The 20,223-nt window shown below is 36.0% G+C and overlaps 1 protein-coding gene across 6 annotated transcripts in view; it reads right to left on the minus strand.

Annotated features, from left to right (window-relative positions):
* Positions 4,896 to 20,223, minus strand: part of PUS7L (pseudouridylate synthase 7 like) — a 29,502-nt gene continuing 14,174 nt past the window's right edge. For 5 of the 6 annotated variants that reach the window (XM_021092566.1, XM_013997955.2, XM_001924907.6 and 2 more), the window contains 6 exons: positions 17,338 to 17,530; positions 14,104 to 14,202; positions 10,336 to 10,417; positions 7,937 to 8,217; positions 6,787 to 6,840; positions 4,896 to 5,764 (listed from right to left, as the gene is read on the minus strand). In XM_021092566.1, coding sequence (XP_020948225.1) covers positions 5,438 to 5,764; positions 6,787 to 6,840; positions 7,937 to 8,217; positions 10,336 to 10,417; positions 14,104 to 14,202; positions 17,338 to 17,530 — 1,036 coding nt within the window. In that variant the 3' untranslated portion in view covers positions 4,896 to 5,437. The remainder of the gene's footprint in view (positions 5,765 to 6,786; positions 6,841 to 7,936; positions 8,218 to 10,335; positions 10,418 to 14,103; positions 14,203 to 17,337; positions 17,531 to 20,223) is intronic. The other variant, XM_013997957.2, reaches the window with a different exon arrangement.

A 20,223-nucleotide genomic window follows, 5' to 3' on the forward strand; every position in this document is an offset into this window, starting at 1 on the left:
GTCAAAAGCTTTTTCTGCATCTACTGAGATGATCGTATGGTTTTTATTTTTCAGTTTGTTGATGTGGTATATCACATTGACAGATCTGTGATAGTGAAGAATCCTTGTGTCCCCGGGGATAAAACCCACTTGATTATGGTGTACGACCTTTTTAATATATATTTGTATGAGGTTCACTAATATTTTGTTGAGGATTTTTGCATCTATGTTCATCAGTAATATTGGCCTATAATTTTTTTTGTGTTATCTTTATCTGATTTTGGTATCAGGGTGATGGTGGCTTCACAGAATGAGCTTGAGAGTATTCCTTCTTCTGCAATTTTTCTACCAGAATCATTCTGAAAAAACAAAATCATAATCCACCAATTCCTTTGACTTACCTTCTCTGAACCTTAAGTATTTTTCAATTAACTGCAAAATTAATACGCAAATATATTCTTGCTTAAATACCCAAACATTTCAGAAGTACATAAAGAAAAAAATGTATTTCCCTTATTCCCAATACCTCCCTCCAACCTCTTCTCCTAACCTGATGTTAATGCAAGAAAATTCTGCATTGTCATACACAGCTTTATTTTTTTTTTTTGGACAAATGAGGTAGATTGGTTAAAGTAAGGGTAGTCCCTAGATTTAAAATATTGAGGAACACTGACCTAGATAGTTCTTAAAAACCTTAATCTGAATGAACTGCTGAATTCCCAGATTTAGAAATACATAGTTCTTTCCACCTACAAAAAATAAATAAATAAATCTGAGTATGCTGAATTATTACTTTATGCTAGGACAGCCTCAGATCAGATCTCAAGAGAAATTCATTAACCATTCAACTGTAAAACTTTTATCAGAGAGCATAAGTAATGTTAACATAATGTTAACTATAATAATATTAGCTGACATTTATTGAAAATTTACTAGGTGCTGGACACAGTTCAGTGTTTCATAAGATTCTCTCTTTCTCTCTCTCTCTCTTTTTTTTTTTTTTTTTTTTTTGGCTGCACCATGGCATGCAGAAGTTCTAGGGCCAGGGATTGAACTCGTACCACAGAAGCCACCTGAGCCACAGCAGTGACAATACTGGATCCTTAACCCACTGAGCCACCAGGAAACTCCTTTTTTTAAAAAAAAGATTTTATAAAATAAAATCCCTTATTAGTGAAATTTTAAATTTAGATGTGGCATGTGATCATTAGTACTTGTGTTCATAATATCTTGAATTTGTATATTTTCATTATTTCGCTTGATGCAATATCGTCCTGAACTGAAAAATGATTACTAACATTACTTCAAACCTGAGATCACAACAGAGAAATGCAGTGGGTTACTAAAGCCACACACTAATGTAGTGGTAGAGGCCCTCTCTGAGTTCAGGCACTCACTATTTCCCAAACTTCAATCATGCATGTATTACTGTAATAATTACTGCTATATCTATACTAGTAGTTCCTTCTTACCTTTGAATGGATTCTTTCTTTTAAAAATTAAATTTATTTCCACCCTTTTTTTTTGGAGCCACACCTGTAGCATATGGTAGTTCCTAGGCTATGGGGTCAAATTGGAGCTACACCTCCCAGCCTATGACACAGCCGCAGCCAAGTCAGATCCAGGCCACATCTGAGACCTACACCACAGCTCATGGCTGGATCCCTAACCCACTGAGCAAGGACAGGGATCGAATCCACATCCTCATGGATACTAGTCAGATTGATACTAGTCAGATTCGTTTCTGCTGAGCCACGACGGGAACTCCCTAAATTTATTTTTAAAAGAAACATCACATAAGTGGAAAACCAAGATTATTTGCCATAATTAAAAGGTAACTAGAAAAACAATAAAACAAAGAGGCATTATGAAATTCTAGTTAGATATTGTTGCCTGCTGGTGGTATTCCTGGCTTGCACTATCTCTGTTAACCAGGTAAACCAGCAAACAATATATGTAAAATTGTATCAGCAAGCTTTCTCCTTTTCTTAAACAGAATGATTGATTAAAAGATTAAAAGAGGAGTTCCTGTTGTGGCTCAGTGGTAACAAACCAAACTAGTGTCCATGAGGACGCAGGTTCAATCCCTGGCCTCGCTCAGTGGGTTAAGGATCCAGCATTGCTGTGACTGCAGCATAGGCCAGGATCTGCAGCTCCAATTCGACCCCTAGCCTGGGATGCCGCAGGTATGGCCCTAAAAAGCGAAAAAAACAAAAAAAAAAAAAAGAGGATTGAAAGAGTATTGAAAAAAAGCAACCCTCTTACTGCTGTACTTTTTCAATGATAGTTAATATTATACAAGGTATCATTTAAAATAACTTCCTATGAGCTATAATAATTTTGCCTATCACTGTGATACAAGTCCCAAAATGCTATGGAAAATATCCCAAAAGATTTGGGAATGTCCTAAAGGATCTCCTTTACTTTTGTTTTGGTCTCAGAATCTCAAAAGGAATCTTGTTTTTCTCAGGACATATGTCTATTAATCAATGGCAAGAAATACCAAGTTGGTAGAAATGGGAGTTATGAACCAAAAAACCATATTTCCAGAAAGCATATATTAAGTAGATGAAGGTAGTACTGATCTAGGAAGCATAATCAAGTTCAACCACATACCATCTTGTTTGATGGTAAACCACTCAGATATTTTCTCATCTACGAAAAAGGAAAACAGTCCTGCCTACAGGGTGAATGCATGGATTACATGAGGGGTGGATGTGCCTGCCAATCAGACACTCAACAAATGTGACTTGGATCACAAGTTGTATATGACTTCAGTTTATTACAACTTACAAAAACCCAACTGTTTTTATCTTAATAAAAAGACCTCAATTTGTTTTACCTTAGTAATCCTGAGGCACTACTGCTCAGTGTCAAATGCAATGTTGAAAATTAAAACTAATCCAAATATTCTTCTTCTGAAAGCCTGAAATGCTCCAGAAAAACTGCAAAAACCTAGGTGACTGATCATCATTTGCTCCAAAGTCTACTCAAGCCTTTAAACTGAAAAAAAAAATAAATAACATAGCAAATATTATTTGGTATATAAAATATTTTCCATATGAACAGTATCTGAATACATTTTATGGTGGCTTGAAATGTTTAGTGATCCTGTCTTTACAACACATGGCCATGGCATTAAATAAATAAATTAGAAAGATACCTAAAATTATAGTGCCATCTACAGGCAAGGAAAATAATATCAGTGATGGCCCATTTTCATGCTTTCTTATTTTCTAATTGCTACCCAACGTTTAAAAGAAAACGGGGATGTAATTGTTTAGTGTTTCACTTTCTGATTACATTTAGAGATATAATTTGTCACATAAAATAAAGTTAAAATATTTTCCTAATTATTTTACTACTTAATAGTAGCATCATTTCATTTTCAATAAACATTCAGGTGATAAAGGTAAATTTTAAAATCCATGACACTACACTCTGCAATTTTTGTGTCCTGAATTTATTTATTATGAAAATATATAATGACAAAAAAGGAACTTTTTGTATTAAAAAAATGCCAACATTCCATGAGCTTAACAGAATGGCACTGTCTTTTCCGTTCCCTCTCAAACTTGCATTTGTGGACATTTATTTAATAACAACAAAGTGCTAGGCACTCTTTTAAGCTGCTTTACATATATTAACTCAGCAAATCATCACAATAGGCTTAGGTTTGTGATTTTCCCTGTTTTATAAATGTTGAAACTGAAGCACACAAAGTATAACTTGTCCAAGGCCACAATCCTATAAGTGGCAAAGCTAAGTTCAAACTAAGGAAGTTTGTTCAAGTATCTATATTTTTAATCACTGCACTAAAGTGATTCTCATTTGTAAAAGCTACATTCAGTGTATGTACTGCATTTGTAATATGTATGTTCTGTAATATATGTATTCTGCTTTCGAGGGGCAACATTTTCTCACATACCCAAAACCTTTTTTGTTTTTATTTTTTTTTAAGTTTTGTTGTAGTTAATTTACAAGGTTATGACAATTTCTGCTGTACAACAAAGTGACCCAGTCATATATATACACACGTCCATTCTCTCTCAGATTCTTTTCCCTTAGATTATCACAGAACACTGGGTAGAGTTCTCTGTGCTATATAGTTGGTCCCCATCGGCTATCATTTCAAATAATAATTATATGTTTTGCCATCCAGTTGATACATCTCGTTTAATTAGTTACCTAATGCTGGACTTCCAAACTATTTCTAATTTCTTTCATTACATATAAAAATGTTGCAGTAAGTAAACTTCGGGTTGCATATAGTTTTTTTTCCTTCTTCTGAATTTTATTTCCTTACTCTAATATACCCAAAATGGTTTGACTGACCTAAGTGTATAAAAGCACCAAATTACTGATATATAATACTCTCCATTGCTTTTTAAATTTCATTATTATATAATGCTACCAGCAATAAAAGAACACTCAGATCTTCCCAATCAGTATATTCCATTTTCTCCCAAATTTAACTGATAGAAAGTGGTTAAGGATGATTTATGAGAAACAGAAAAAAGTAGAGATAATTCTATTATTTGTTGCTTATGAGGTTGGTGCCATCTTGAGTCCTTAAGTGAGCCTCAAAAAGAAACAATAACACCCAAAAAGTCACTACACAGTGTCAGAGCTGGAGTCTGAGCCCAGATATGTCTGACTCTAAAAATCCGTATTTTGGAGTTCCCCAGTGGCCTAGCAGCTAAGGATCTGGCACTGTCAGCGCTGTTGCTCAGGCTACTACAGTGGTGTGGGTTTGATCCCAAGCCCAGGAATTTCCACATGCCACTTGAACAGCCAAAAAAATATATATATAAATAAAAAAATTAAAGGTAAGTTATATGTTTTAGGAAACAGAAAATAAAGTGGAGGTTTACATATGTCAAGATAAAGAAACTGTATGAAAATTTTAATTTCAACCTTCATCCAAGATTATTTATTTCATAAAAAGTTAGCTATCACAGAGGGATTATACTTCCCTGATGTATTATTCTGATCAATAATTTCAAAAACAGGAAAGAATGACAACACTTAAAATGCTTCATCCATCTTCTCTCTCCAACTATATGTTTTCATTACAACCTAGTTTCATCCACATTTTAAGCAAGGATAAAGGATATAAACATTATCCCAAGAATATTTTGTAATGTTACCTTCTTTAATGTTATCTGGCAGTATATGTTCCTAATAATCCAGAAAGAGTACAACTTTTGCAACACAGAATAAAGGTCACTGAGACATTAGATCATAGAAAGAACAAAAAGTCTTAAATTCAGATCTGACACTTACTAGGTGTACATCCTTTGGAATGTTTAATATCAACTTCTACTTCATCAGGATGCCATGTAATCAAAGGAGACAACGATTATAAAGTTCCTAGTACATGGTAGATGCTCAAGAAATTTTAACTCCCTTTCCTTTAAAAAATGGCACATACCCGTTTATATCAAGGGTATTGGTTTTAAAAGTCATGCTTCATTATTTCCCTCAGACAGACTGTGGCATAACAGGAAGCATCAAGATCAAAAGAGATCAAAAGAGATACAGTTGCTTCGTCGATGTGAGAACCGTCCTTTTTGACATCAATATCAGCGTCTTCTATTAGTTGGTATGAGAGATTATGGGGATGTTTCAAAATCTTTCTATAGCATCCCGGAACATTCAGTTTCAGAGGAGGTATTTTAAATCTACAAGTTTGTAGTCCATCTCTGCTGAGTACCTCCTGGTACCACTGCCCTACTTTGTTCTTTGGATACTGAATATTGTATCCAAGCACTGGAAGAACCACCTGTGCAAGAGAAAAGGAAAAAGAAAAGAATGTGAAACAGCCTTCAGAAAAATATACGACCATATTTTACTTTTACAACTGGGAAATTTGTAAAAAATCTGTAAAAAAGAGATTCAGGATATAAATACTACAATCAGCCTAAAACATGCTACTGAATACTATACTATTCTGACTCTTTTGGAGGCTTCCAGGCAAAGAGAAGAGCTAACTAAAATCAAGAAGGCCTCAATAACCAAGGTAACCCATTCAAGTCAGATATTATTAGACAAACTGCTATTAATGTATAAGAGATGAGGTATATTTAATTATCCAACAAATTTAATTTCTAGGCAGGCATACAATTCTAAAAGCATATTCCTTCTGGAACACAAAGAATAACCCCTATTGCTCAACAGAGGGTAGTAACGGTATTTTGGTTAATGTTATACTGTTCTTCCTTATTTAAAAAATATGAAAGCAAATAAGAAGCAGCAAAAACAATGTTTATTTTCTCAGCTGCTTATGAGTAAACATTGCATTTTGAGGGGGTTTCTTCCTCTGCTGATAACTTCTAGACACTTTCCTGGAACTGGAACCAAAAAATAGTCAGAAAAAGATACAAGGTAAAAAACTCAAATACACGCAACATAATAAATTTCAAATTCTTTATGCTTACTGAAAGAAGCCAGACACAAAAGGCCATATATGATTCCATTTCTATGACATTCTTTCAAAACTATAGGACAGAAAACAGGTGAGTCCTTGCCAGTAGGGAAGGAAGGGTAACTACAAAAGAGACCCAAAGTCTGGGGAGAGATGACATCATTCTTTATCTTGATTTTTTTGGTGGTCATATGACTGTATACGTTTGTCAAAACTCGTAAACTATAAACTGAGGAGAGTATATTTTATTGGGCATAAATTATACTGAATTAAAAGTGGTAGGAAAAGAAGAAGGGGGGAGTGTAACTTGTAAACATTTTGTCTTTTGGGCACAATGTCTACCTTTCCATCTAAATGATATTAATTTTTAAACAATTTACCTGATGTATTGCATATGTATTAGCTGATTCATCTTCTTCAGTTACCAGATGAACCTATTTGTTAAAAACATGATAAAAATACACATGATTCTCATATGTTCCAAATTCCCTCAATATGCTCTAACTCTGTTATGTATAATTTGACTCCATCCCCAAACAAGATCTTTTCACAATTATTTCTAGAGGAATAGATGGCTTAAAAATCAGAATGATTCTTTCTGTTTTAATCACCGGAAATTGCAATGGAAACATATGGAGACTGGTGGCAGCCTAACAATGAAGTGACACCTTCAGCTCAGTTACCAACAACGTTTTTCTAAATAGCAAAGTTGGAGATCCCCCTGTGGTGCAATGTGATGCATCTTTGAGTGCTGGGATGCAGGTTCGATCTCCAGCCTCACACAGTGGGTTAGGGATCCAACATTGCCTCAACTACTGCGTAGGTCACAAGCATGGCTTAGATCTGATCCCTAGCCCAGGAACTCCAAATGTCATGGGGTAGCCAAAAAAGAAAAACACATACATACATGCATACATAAATTGCAAAGTTGATTTGTATTATGCTGAATGAAAAATCTTCTTCCAGCTATTGCCTTTGGAATGGATAAGCAATGAGATCCTGCTGTATAGTACTGAGAACTGTATCTAGTCACTTATGATGGAGCATGACAATGTGAGAAAAAAAATGTATATATGTACGTGTGACTGGGTCAACTTGCTATACAGTAGAAAACTGACAGAACACTGTAAACCAGTTATAATGGAAAAAAATAAAAAATCATTAATAAAAAAAAAATCTGCTTCCATCAAACCACTCCCTAACCTCTGTGCCCAGCAAATGTCAAAAAGTCTATGAGAAATACTGCTTCCCAAAATAGGCCTCATAGACTAGTAATAAGTGTCACACATACTAGGAAGAAGAGAGGTGTGTGATAAGTTTGAGAAATGTTGCTCTAGGCCACAAATAAATAATTCCATTTAATGGCATGCTAAGCCTTAGCTGATAGCAGAGTAGAAGCAGGAGATGAGCAAATATAAGTTGATATATAAGTTAAAAAAAAATGGGTAGTTTTAAATTGTCTCTAAAATAAAGGCTTCTGAAAATTCCTGTTCCTGGTGTGGTAACTACTCTTGGTGAAATGACACTTACTTTACTACTTGGTAAATGCTCATCGTCAACATCTTCCTCCAAACAGACCAAGTCCCCCTCCACTACCCTGGATCCATAGGTGGCAAGTCTGTAAGATGCTGCCTCATTCCAGATTTTGCTGCTATAAGCATGAACATAGAATATACGCATAGAATGGGGGAAAGAGAACCAGGCCTGGACACAGCCCTCCTCTGTCATGCCAAAGCGATGCAAGGACTCCAGCAATGCTCTCTCCCGCACCTTGAATTCAGGCATCAGTGAGAGTGTGCCCTTAGCATCGTCTGAAATAAAGAAAAGAGCAATTAGAAACTTTCATTTAAAGGCCAGTTATAGAGACCTCTGCTATGCCCTCCAAATGAACCACGCTATCCTGTGAATATACAAAGATGATATTCAGCACCAACTAGAAATCTAGCTACACTCAAAGAGATTCTTTTTAAATAAAGATCATTAATTATAATATTCATTCACTTTCCCTGCTTAAAAAAAAAAAAGCATAACATTAATAATTCCAATTCAGAATGGAGATAAGCTAATTTGCAGTTATTTAGAGGACTTTTTTTTAAAAGCATTACATAAACCCTTGAGCTTGGAGATTTTTAAAGAGCTATTATGGACATTTTACACAGAATTTTTTTTTTTTTCTTTTGGCCATGCCTGGGGCATGCAGAAGTTCCCGGGCCAGGGATTGAACCCATGCCACAGCAGCTACCCAGGCTGCCGCAGTGACAACATTGGATCCTTAATGGCTGCGCCACCCGGGAAATCCCTACCCAGAACTTTTTGAATAAGAAAGATTGACATCTGGATCCTTCAAGTACCATTATTATGTCTTACTAGTAGGACGATTTTTAAAATTAGATTATTGGGGAGTTCCACTGTGGCACAGTGGGTTAAGGATCTGGCATTAACACAACTATGGTGTATTTCACAGCTACAGCTCAGATTCAGTTCCTGAACTGAGAACTTTCATATGCCATGGATGTGGTCAGAAACAAACAAAAAAACCGACTACAGGACAAAGATGCTTATTCAGGTAGGACCTTGGAGTCAGCATTTTAATAAATGCACCAAGTTTCTTATGCACACTAGAGTTTAAGAATCCTGCCATAAGGAAATTATTTTCTCAAGGCCCTACAAGAGTATCTTATTTTGAATATTCTTTAGTATTACTGAAATTACTCAAAATTTTGAAATGCTCACACTGTTTACAGATTCTGATGTAACATAAAAATATTTTTCTCCTATGAATAATTACATTTAGGTAATATGTGCATAATTAAAAATAATGATTGGAGATATCTGAAAACTGATGTCTTTATTTCAATGTAAGTGAAATTCAGTATGCACATATATGTAGATCGTATGAATGAGTGAACTTAAAATGTTAAGATTACTGTTATTATTTATTTATTTATTTATTTATTTTTGGTCTTTTTTTGTCTTTTTGGTGGCCACACCCACGGCATATGGAGGTTCCCAGACTAGGGGTCAAATCGGAGCTGTAGCCGCCGGCCTACGCCACAGCCAAGCCATGCTGGACCCACGTTGCATCTGTGACCTACACCACAGCTCACAGCAACGCCAGATCCTTAGCCCACTGAGAGAGGCCAGGGATCAAACCCTTGTCCTCATGGATGTTAGTCGGGTTCATTAACTGCTGAGCCATGACAGGAACTCCTACTGTTATTATTTAAATACAAGTAATATTTATTCAGTATTTAGTATGTGCCAGGCACTATTTTAAGAGTAGTATATCTACTATTTTATTTAAGTCCTAAACAGACTTTTAACAATTATCAGTTTCAACTTGCAGATGAAGGAACTAAACAATGAGGCTAAATCACTTGCGCAAGACCATACAGTTGAGAAATGCTCAAGTTGAAAGTTAACCCCATGGAGGCTGACTCTAGAATCCACACGTAACAACCTTTTCTTGGTGCTTCCTATTATGCATTTACATATAATGAGCTAAAGTTTTGACAACTAGCAGTTAGGGCTAAATGGCAACTAGACCAAAAACAATGCACAAGGTGTCAGATATAAGAAATGCACTTCTATTTAGTTCATTTTTCAGTCTCCTCTGACTATAGTGAATTACATATCCATTGGTACTAGTTCAGAACTGAGAATCTCCTGCGAGGATTTAGGCCAAGAAAAGCCCCCAAATTATCTCTCCTCTTATCCCTACTCCCCGAGTAAAAGTTAGAACAGTTAAAAGTCCCAGAGATCTGACCAAAAAGAGAGTGCCTAGGGCACATAATAAAATGTTTGAATATATAATGTATTAAAGTCTATTTCTTATCACATTTATGTTGCAATGAATACCCTCCCACTGACATGACACTCAAATTATATATCTGCATGGCTCTGTATGGGGTAAAGGAACTTGTAAGTACCTGTTTGAAGAAAATACTTCTTTGCTCTATTTACAGGATCATCCGAATCTTCTGGTGTAAGAAATAATTTTACAGCTTTCACCTTAAAAAATCAAGCAAGTAAACATGTTATACGAAAATTAAAAATTGCTTTTTTTAAAAAATGTACAAACTAGCATCTTAAAAGAATAGGCTATTGACAAATGGTATTTGACACGGCAATTTTATCTTTAAGCATTCAAAAGTTAAAGAATGTTAAATTTAGAATTAACCTCCTGAACAAAGCAACTTATACATAAGTGGAAAATATCATGGATTGAAAAAGTGCCCCTCCATCGCTTCTACAGTTCTTTCTCTGTCATTCTTTGCCTCTATCATCAAGGTATGAATGCAAGTATGAAGTGATGACATAAAACTCAGACTTAACCAAACACACACAACCAAAAAAGGGAGGGAAACAAGCACAGGGGAATGGCAAACCACTCATTTCATTTGTGTTCTCAAGTCTCAGAATTCTTTGCTCTTAGAAATAATTGCCAAAGTATTTTTATTTAAATTGCCAACTTTAATATTTTCTTTTAAAACATAAATGGACTAAAAGATGTTCCTTAATTTTTTTAAAAAACGTTATCTACTAGCCCCTGTATTGTATCACTTTCTCCAGCACTGTAACTTATTTCTGTGTCTTAGAGTAAGATAGGATCTTAAAATAGGTCAATCAACCTAACCTCCAGCTCATTCTTCTTTTACATCATTCATTCATTCGAACAAATATTATTAAGCATCTGCCATGTCCAAGGCACTGTGCCAGGGATAGAGCACTGAGCAAGAGAGATATGGTCTTTGTTTATCAGAAAAGATGAAATAAGCAATAATTATAAAATATAATCAAACCTAAGCTGGGAAGTCCAGGAGGCTATGAGGTCACAAGATAAGGGAATTCACTCATTCTTGGGTAGTGGGAGAAGAATTTAAACTGAGGCATTTAGAATGCAAAGGCTGGGAAGGGGATGCTTCAGTGAAAAGGAAAAAAATATGCCTTCCCAGCTATGGGAGCCAAACTCAAAGGCATCCCCTTCCACCTCACCTCCACCCTCCCCCCCACCATGGTCTCTACCATCTGCACCCACACTGGGGCAGTTCTCTCCCACACTCATCAGGGACCATGGGATACGGAAAAAGAGAAGATCTGATCCTCCCGAGGTTTGAAAGAACCGAGGTTTCTGTTGTCTCTCTCTCTCTCACTCTTGTGCTCTTGGATTCCTCATTCTAGGGGAAGCCATGCCATGTGTAGCACTATGGCAAGAAAATAAAAGTTCCATAGCGTTCCCATTGTGGCTCAGTGGTTAAGAACCTGACATGCTGTCCATGAGGATGTAGGTTCGATCCTTGGCCTCCCTCAGTGGGTTAAGGATCTGGTGTTGCCTCAAGCTGCAGTGTAAGTTGTAGATGCAACTCAGATCTGGCATGGCTGTGGCTGTGGCTGTGGCCAGCAGCTGCAGCTCCGATTCAACCTCTAGCCTGGGAATTTCCATATACAGCAGGTGCAGCTCTAAAAAGCAAAAAAAAAAAAAAAAAAAAAAAAAAGAGAGAGAGAGAGAGATAAAGAAAGGAACTAAAGATTGCTGCCAAGAACCACCAAGAGAGTTTGGCTGCAGATCCTCTGTGCTGAAGCAAGTCCTCAGAGACAGAGTCTCTAGGCTGATAGCTAAGTGCAAACACATGAAAGACCCTGACACAGGGACACCCAGCTGAGCTGCTCCTGGATTTCTGACCCTCAGAAACAGTGAGATGATAAACACTTGCAGTTTTAATCCACTAGGTTTGGGGAAAATTTTGTTCCACAGCAATAACTGATAACTGATACTGTAGCAAAATTAACAAATAATTAGGAGCATGGAAGATGAAGTTTGAAAGAGGTAACCATTGAATGGGTGTGATCTACCTTTTGTTTAAATGCTATGACAGCAACAGGAATTTCCAGTTCTTGGGGTGGGGATGGTAGAGGAAGAAGCTCATTCCTTTGGGCAACAGTTAGAAAAGTCTTTCCTACACTACGTGAAAACTTGGCTCCTTTAATTTCTATTGTTGTAAAACCAGAACACTCACAGTCTAATCATATTTTTGAACACTTGTCCACTATGAGCCTGGCACTACACTAGGTGCTTTCACCAAAGTTATTCCATTTAATTCTCACAAAAAGTTTGTAAAATACATACAATTTCCATTTTACAGTTAAGAAAACCAAGGCTTGGGAAAGTAACTAGGCTGTCCATAGTGACATATTTGACAAATGGTAGAACTCCGGTAGAACACATGGTGCGTCCCGCAGACCCCACACTATTAAATGTTTCTTTCACATGACAACATCGCAATATCTCCAATAAGCCAATTTCCTCTTCCAAATTTTCTAGACTGAAAAAACACTTCATTTAATCATTTCTCAGCAATGTGGCTTCTAAACCCATCATCATATAAGTCACATTTCATGTGCTAAAATCCCTCAGAAATGTTAAGCCCAAAACAGACTACAAACTTGCAGGTGTGGTGGACGTCATCAGCTCTCAGCCTTATTTCCACGTGTAAGATAACGTTTACAAGCACAATGCTTCTCACACATGCTTTTACTGTTTCTTTCCCTTCAACTCAAGAAAACTTATCAGAACACAAAAGGGTGAGCACAACACTATCACACGAATAATCTTGCATTTGCTCGTATATGTAATTTTCATAGCTTTGTAGTTTCTATTATGTGCACTCCATCAAGTGTGAAAATATATGTGTATATATAATGCATAACTATATATAAAATACACATTTAAAATACACATAATTATAGTAATTGGGCAAATATGGCTTCTTACTCCTGACACACATTTTCAGTTTCTTTTGAAACTAGCCAGATTTTTTTATTCTAACTTGCTGCTCCTCTTTTGTCTCTGGCTTTGGATGAAATCTTTTATTATATCTGATACCAGATTTCTGGAATAATAGGGTATAAGTTTCCTTTAAACCCTTTGTTTAGCTCACTGAGAATTTGGTGAGTATTGGTCAATTCCCTGCTAAGTCTTAAACAGGTATTAAATACGGGGGGTGGGGATCACATGTGACTTGCTTTTATACTTGATTTACAATGTTGTGCCAGTTTCTGTTGTAGAGCTTAGTTATACACATATATATATTCTTTTTTATATTCCTTTCCATTATGATCTATCCCGGGATATGGGATATAGTTCCCTGCACGACACAGGAGGACTTTGCTGTCTATCCATTCTAAATATAATAGTTTGCATCTACTACCCCCAAACTCTCAGTCCATCCCTCTCCTTCCCCTCTCCCCCTTAGCAACCACAGGTCTATTCTCCTTGCCTGTGGGTCTGTTTCTGTTTTGCAGACAGATTCATTTGGGCCGTATTTTAGATTCCACATCAAAGTAATATCATACAGTACTTGTCTTTCTCTTTCTGACTTACTTCATTTAGTATGAAACTCTTTAGTTGCGTTCATGTTGCTGCAAATGGCATTATTTCATTCTTTTTTGTAGCTGAGTAATATTCCCGTGTGGGTATGTACTTCACCTTAATCAATTCATCTGTCGCTGGAGAGATTGCTTTCTTGTAATGTGATACCAAGAATGTAGTGGCTGCCCAATAAATGCTCAGTGAGATAATGTATATACATGTATGCACACATGCATTTAAATCCTGGGTTAAGAAAGCAAGGAGCTGGCTTTTGTAGTAAGTACAACTGACAAAAGAGGTTAAGTTCATATGTTTAAAAAATCCTTACCATTTCACTCTTCAGCAAAGCCAATCCAATTTGGTCTGTGTGAACTTTCCTTCCCATCCCAAATCTCTGTGGTCCATAGTAATTCACAAACCCTTTATTCTATAAATTAAAAAAAAACAATTAATTTAAACTATATTGGCAGTTCCCACTGTGGCTCAGCAGGTTATGAACCTGACTAGTATTCATGAGGACATGGGTTCAATTCCTGGCCTTGCTCAGTGGATTAAGGATCCAGCATTGCCTTGAACTGTGGTGTAGGTCACAGACACAGCCTGAATCCTGTGTTGCTATGGCTGGGGCTGGATTCAACCCCTAGCCTGGGAACTTCCATATACCACAGGTACAGCCCTAAAAAGCAAAAAAAAAAAAGTATATTTTACGGACTGCATGCCTGCATGCCCCCGAAATTTGTACGTTGAAATCCTAACCTCCAACATGATGGTATTTGGAGGTGAGCACTTGGGGAGGTAATTAGGTCATGAGAGTAGAGCCCTCATGAAAAGATTAGCACCCTTATAAGAAAAGGCCATGGAGCTAGCTCATTTTCTTCCTGCCATGTGTGAATACATAAGAAGATCATAGAGGCATGTTGTTCTCAGGCTTCCAGCCTCCAGAACTATAAGAAATAATTTTCTGCTGTTTAAAAAGTCACCCCATCAATGGTTCTTTGTTAACAGTCCCAAACTAAGACAACTAAATGCAATTATTGTATCAGAATCTGTAATGCAGTCTTTCTCTTCATAGTTATTTTAATAAAATAATTCTATAATTGGCAATTACACATGGAGACCAAATAATCTGAGAAATGCTACGCACTTAGGAATAGAAAGGAAAAGAACAAATGATTGAAAGTTAGAAAATAAGTGAAAAAGCTTTAAAAATATGTCAGCTTTTCATTCACATTACTGAGGAGTTTTCTGGGATGTGGCTTTTAGTGCTAAAACTGGGAAAAGAGGGATGAACTGGTTACCTAATACTGGATCTGCTCTTTGCCCTGAAGCTCTTTCTGATTTTGAGATTTCAGCTGTCTGGGGATACATGAAATGTGAAACAGATTTATTTTCATATCCAGCAAGTCCTGGCTCCTGTATGTATATATAACAGTTGGTTTTTCAATTTCTAAAAGCCTGGCCAAGACAGTGGCGTGGTGTCACTTCACCAAGAATAGAAAATTGTAATTTACCACTGCAACCATTAAAGACATTGGTCAGTGGTTAAACATGTGCTCACAAAGTAAACACCAGGCCCCAAAGGTTTCTTGAAAGACAAAAGAGTCCTCTACACCCATTTTTTGGGGGAATATAATATTCATTCAATAATGATTACTGAGCACCAATTCCAGGATACTAAGACAATTTGTTATCAGCATGGCACACAGGGAACTGCATCCTTACCTCGTGCCATTCACAATGTTCAACTGCAGACAGCGTGAATATTCCCTATATTAAGTCTCATAGTTAAATGTTTTTAATTATTTCAAATTTGGAAAAGTAACATCAGACAAGATCCCACAAATACCAGAGTAGTTTTAGATACCTCCTCCAAATTACATGGGGTTAGCTAAAACAAAAGGTTTATAGCAATCAGAGCTACAACCCTTTACAACAAAACTCCAAAGACTTCTTATTTTCAGGGCTTCTCAACTTCCTTTTTCTCATCATGAGAACTAAAGGAAAGCTGGCTAAAGCCAAGAGTATTCCGGGGGCGGGGGGGGGGGGTTTAAATGGGCAGTTGTATAACCATAAGTACCAAATGAAAGACAGGCAGTAAATGCTACCAGAGTTCAGAAAATTCCATTCCCTTTTTTAAGGGATATCTTTCTAATAGTCTGTTATGAAAAAAAAAATTTTTTTAAGGAAAAAACAACCATATAAAGAATATACAATCGGGGAATGCCACGTGTAAGTAAATGTGCTGGATTTTTAAAATCTTTGGTAGAAGATAGTTTCCTGAATGTAAAAAATAATATCGATTTTGATTAAAACCTGTTTTCTGTTTGCTTGTTTTCCTGCTGAAGAGGCATAAAATTGTGTAATAAGGCCTCTGTGGTCAGAAACTTCCACCTTGTTTCACAATGGCAGCTGTAAAGTAGAATTACTGAGGGAATTGGTTTTTTTTTTTAATGTTAATGCCTAAGCTGCATCCCCAGAGGTCCTTATTTAATTGGTTTAGGGGTAGAGACGCCACATTGAGAATTATGATCTCAGGGGTTGGCAAACTAACCAGCCCACAGGTCAAATCTGGACCAACACCTGTTTTTGCAAAAATAAAGTTTTGCTGGAACACAGACATCTCGTTCACTTACGTACTATCCATGACTACTTCCACACAAGAGCAGCAGAGTAGCTGCAACAGAGCCCATTAAGCCTACAAAGCTACAAATAACTATCATCTGGCTCTTTTCAGAGAACTGTTTGCTTACCCACAATCTGGATGGTAAGACTGATGATCAGCTGTATGTACATACTGAGATGCCTGGCAAATGTCACTTAAAAACTTATGGTAAGTAATTTTTTACTATAAGACATGATAAAATGTAGGTGATGTATCATTTGTATACACTGAAACAAAATTCAAAATTAAATTGAAAAAAGATGGTGCATGATTCTGAAGAGTAATTAAAAACTACTTACCAAAGATTTCTGAAAAGAATTACTGAACAAAGTCCCCCCCCCAAAATTAATCCCTTTGCCTGAAATACTACTATATATGGCATATGCTTAAAAAAAAAAATCTACCTTTTTATAATGATAGCCCCCCCACAGGGAACCTTACACATTTAATTTTTTTAAATTACACTACCAAGTGTTTTTTCAATACAAAAATTACTAAGAAGCAATTTAGAAATAAGTCAAATGGCCATAATTATCACTTTAAAAAATAATTAGACATGCACATAAAAAGAAAAGGTACAAAATAAAACAAAAAACTGCCCTTCTTTTCTCAATGTAAGGAGAAGAACCATAAAGATTACCCTATAATACTCTATTTTAAAGTGGAACTTCTTGAGAGTTCCCACTGCAGCACAGCAGAAACAATCCTACTAGTGACCATGAGGTTGCTGGTTTGATCCCTGGCCTCGCTCAGTGGGCTAAGGATCCCACATTGCTGAGGCTGTGGTGTAGGCCAGCAGCTATTGCTCCAATTCAGCCCCTAACCTGGGAACTTCCACATGCCGTGGGTACAGCACTAAAAATTAAATAAATACATAAAAATAAAGTGGAGTTTTCTTACCTTCACATTTTCTATAGCCTCCAAAATTCTCTCTCTCAGGCTTGTGGAATCATTTATTTGGTTTTTTAAATTTCTGATGACAATATCAAAATGATTTCCTTTGAGCTGACCAAGTCTAAGGGAATCATCCACAGACCGAATGTTAAGTATATTCATTCTTTTCTTTTCAAGTTCTTTTTCAATATTTTTCAACCTATAAATGATAAATCATATAGACTCAGTTAAATCTTACATTTAAATTATTAGTTTAAATGCTTAAACTAATGTTTAAAAAGTATGTTAAAAATATTTTTAAAATAAGTTTCATTTCATGACGGCTGGCAGACAACCACTTTTATCAGAATATTAAAACAAACATTTGAAGGAATATTTCAAAAATACCTTTCACTTACTTCAACAAATAAATGTGCACTAAAAACCCATTATCATAGGATTATATTAACAGAGTTATTTTAAGAACTGGAACACACATGCCTAATGCTATCACCATGTATATAGTTTTCTGATTCTCCCTAGTCCAAGTGACAGAACCTCTTAACTCTTCTCCACTCTTCCTGGCTTTTCCTGCTTGGTCTCTTTTCTTTTCCCCAACATTACTAAAAAACCATTAGTATCAGAGGATTTTCCTAAAATTCTGCTCTTAATACTTCCTTACTCAAATTTTCAATTCTTCACCAACATCTAAATAACTGATTCCAATTGTCTTAGCCTAACTTTGACGCTCCTATAAGAAATGACATAGGAGTTCGCATGGTGAAGCAGTGGATGAACCCAACTAGTATCCAGTGGGTTTGATCCCTAGAGTTCGATCCCTGGCCTCACTCCGTGAGTTAAGGATCCAATGTTGCCGAGCGCTGGGATGTAGGTTGCAGACTTGGCTGGGATATGGTGTTGCTGTGGCTGTAGTGTAGGCTGGCAGCTACAGCTCCAATTTGACTCCTATCCTGGGAACTTCCATATGCTGCTGGTGCAGCCACTAAAAAAAAAAGGAAAGAAAAAGAAATGGCATAAATTTTTCTTTTCATCTATATTTTCTTTATTCCTTATAGGAACTATCTGCTTTACTAGACAGATTGTTTAGCTTACTGTCCCTCCCAAATATCTTCAGATTTTCTGCATCTGCTAAAATCTTACTATTAGTTGAAGGGAAATTAAAATCACATATCCATAAGCCAAATCAAAGCACTCTTTCCTTCTAGAAACTAAAAACCTGTTTCATCTTTGGTGGTTAAAAACTAGATTCTAACACCTAAATACCTTTTAACATCTAAAGCCATTCTCTCTTACTGTACTGCACTCATTGACCACAAAGACAAAATCATATACATTTTTTTTTATCCTTCATATAAAAGCTTAGAAACATCCACCTGCAAATAGTGGACACTAAAACATCTGATGACTAAGATTAATATATCAATATTACATCAAGTTAGGCAGAATTTTGGTCCAATGACTCGACTTTTTAAGTTTATCTTAAGGAAAGTATCCACAAGGACCAGATTTAAGTACGTTAACATTAATCACAGTAGTATGTCCAATGAAAAACTAGAATGAATTTCCATATCCAAAAATAAGGGAAGATTAAACAAATTAGTTTATATAATGCACACTTTTTTTTTTTTGGCCATGCCAGCATGCAGAAGTTACCAAGCCAGTGATTGAACCTGTGCCACAGCAGTGACAATGTTGGATCCTTAACCAGCTAGGCCACCAGGGAACTCTAGTGAACAGGATTTTGAAATATTTCATGACATAAAGTTTCATTAAAACTATTAATCATAAGAGTTCCCCAGGACCTAGTTGGTTAAGGATCCAATGTTGTCACTGCTATAGCTCAGGTCACTGATATGGTGCAAGTTCGATCCCCAGCCCGAGAATTTCTGCATGTTGTGGGCACAACCTAAAAAAAAAATAAAATAAAAGGAAAACACCTAATTATTTTATTTTTTTCCAAGTAAAATATATATTGCACATATAGTGTGATTTTCACATACATAAAAATGTTTGCATAGCATGTGTATGTAGCATAGTCTCTGAAAAAAGTCTGTAAAGAAACAGATCAAAATGTTACTGTAGTTATTTCTAAGAGAATTTTTAATGACATTTGATATCTTTTTTATACTTTTTTCTATTTTCTAAATCTTCTACAATAAACATGCAATTCTTTTACAATAACAAAAAAAATTTTTAAATTTGATTACACTGAAGGGAAGCTAAACTTGAGTACTTTACATTCTATTAAACAAAGATTTATTTAAATGTAAGAAAAGTATAAAGTATTATAGTAGTCAGAAAAAGAAAAGGTTTTGTAAGACACTGTCCTGAATATGAACACATATTTGAATACAGAACAGAATATTTAGAAACAATTTAGATCATTTAAAATCATCTGCTTCCCAAAATTTCTATCCTAAAACTACCTATATTTTCAATGTAAATTTAAGACATAACTCTATTTAGAAGACAATTACACTACTAATGCAGAATGTGCTGCTCGTAAGCCTGTAATTAATTACCATTGACAGTGAGGTTAATGTACTCCTGGTATTATTCTGAATTTTTAATCTTAGATTTATTTCTTTGATGCAATAAGAAAATAAAGTTCCAGGAGTTCCCGTTGTGTCTCAGTGGTAACTAGAGCCTGACTAGTATCCATGAGGATGCTGGTTCGATCCCTGGCTTCACTCAGTCGGTTAAGGATCCAGCATTGCTGTGGGCTATGGTGTAGGTCGAAGACGCAGCTTGGATCCCATTTTGCTATGGCTGTGGGTAGACCAGCAGCTGCATCTCCGATTCAACCCCTAACCTAGGAACTTTCACATGCCATGCCATGGGTACAGCCCTAAAAAGCAAAAAACAAACAAACAAACAAAAAAAAAAACAAAA

The sequence above is a fragment of the Sus scrofa genome, chromosome 5 (genome assembly GCF_000003025.6).
Source record: "Sus scrofa isolate TJ Tabasco breed Duroc chromosome 5, Sscrofa11.1, whole genome shotgun sequence".
NCBI lineage: Eukaryota > Metazoa > Chordata > Mammalia > Artiodactyla > Suidae > Sus > Sus scrofa.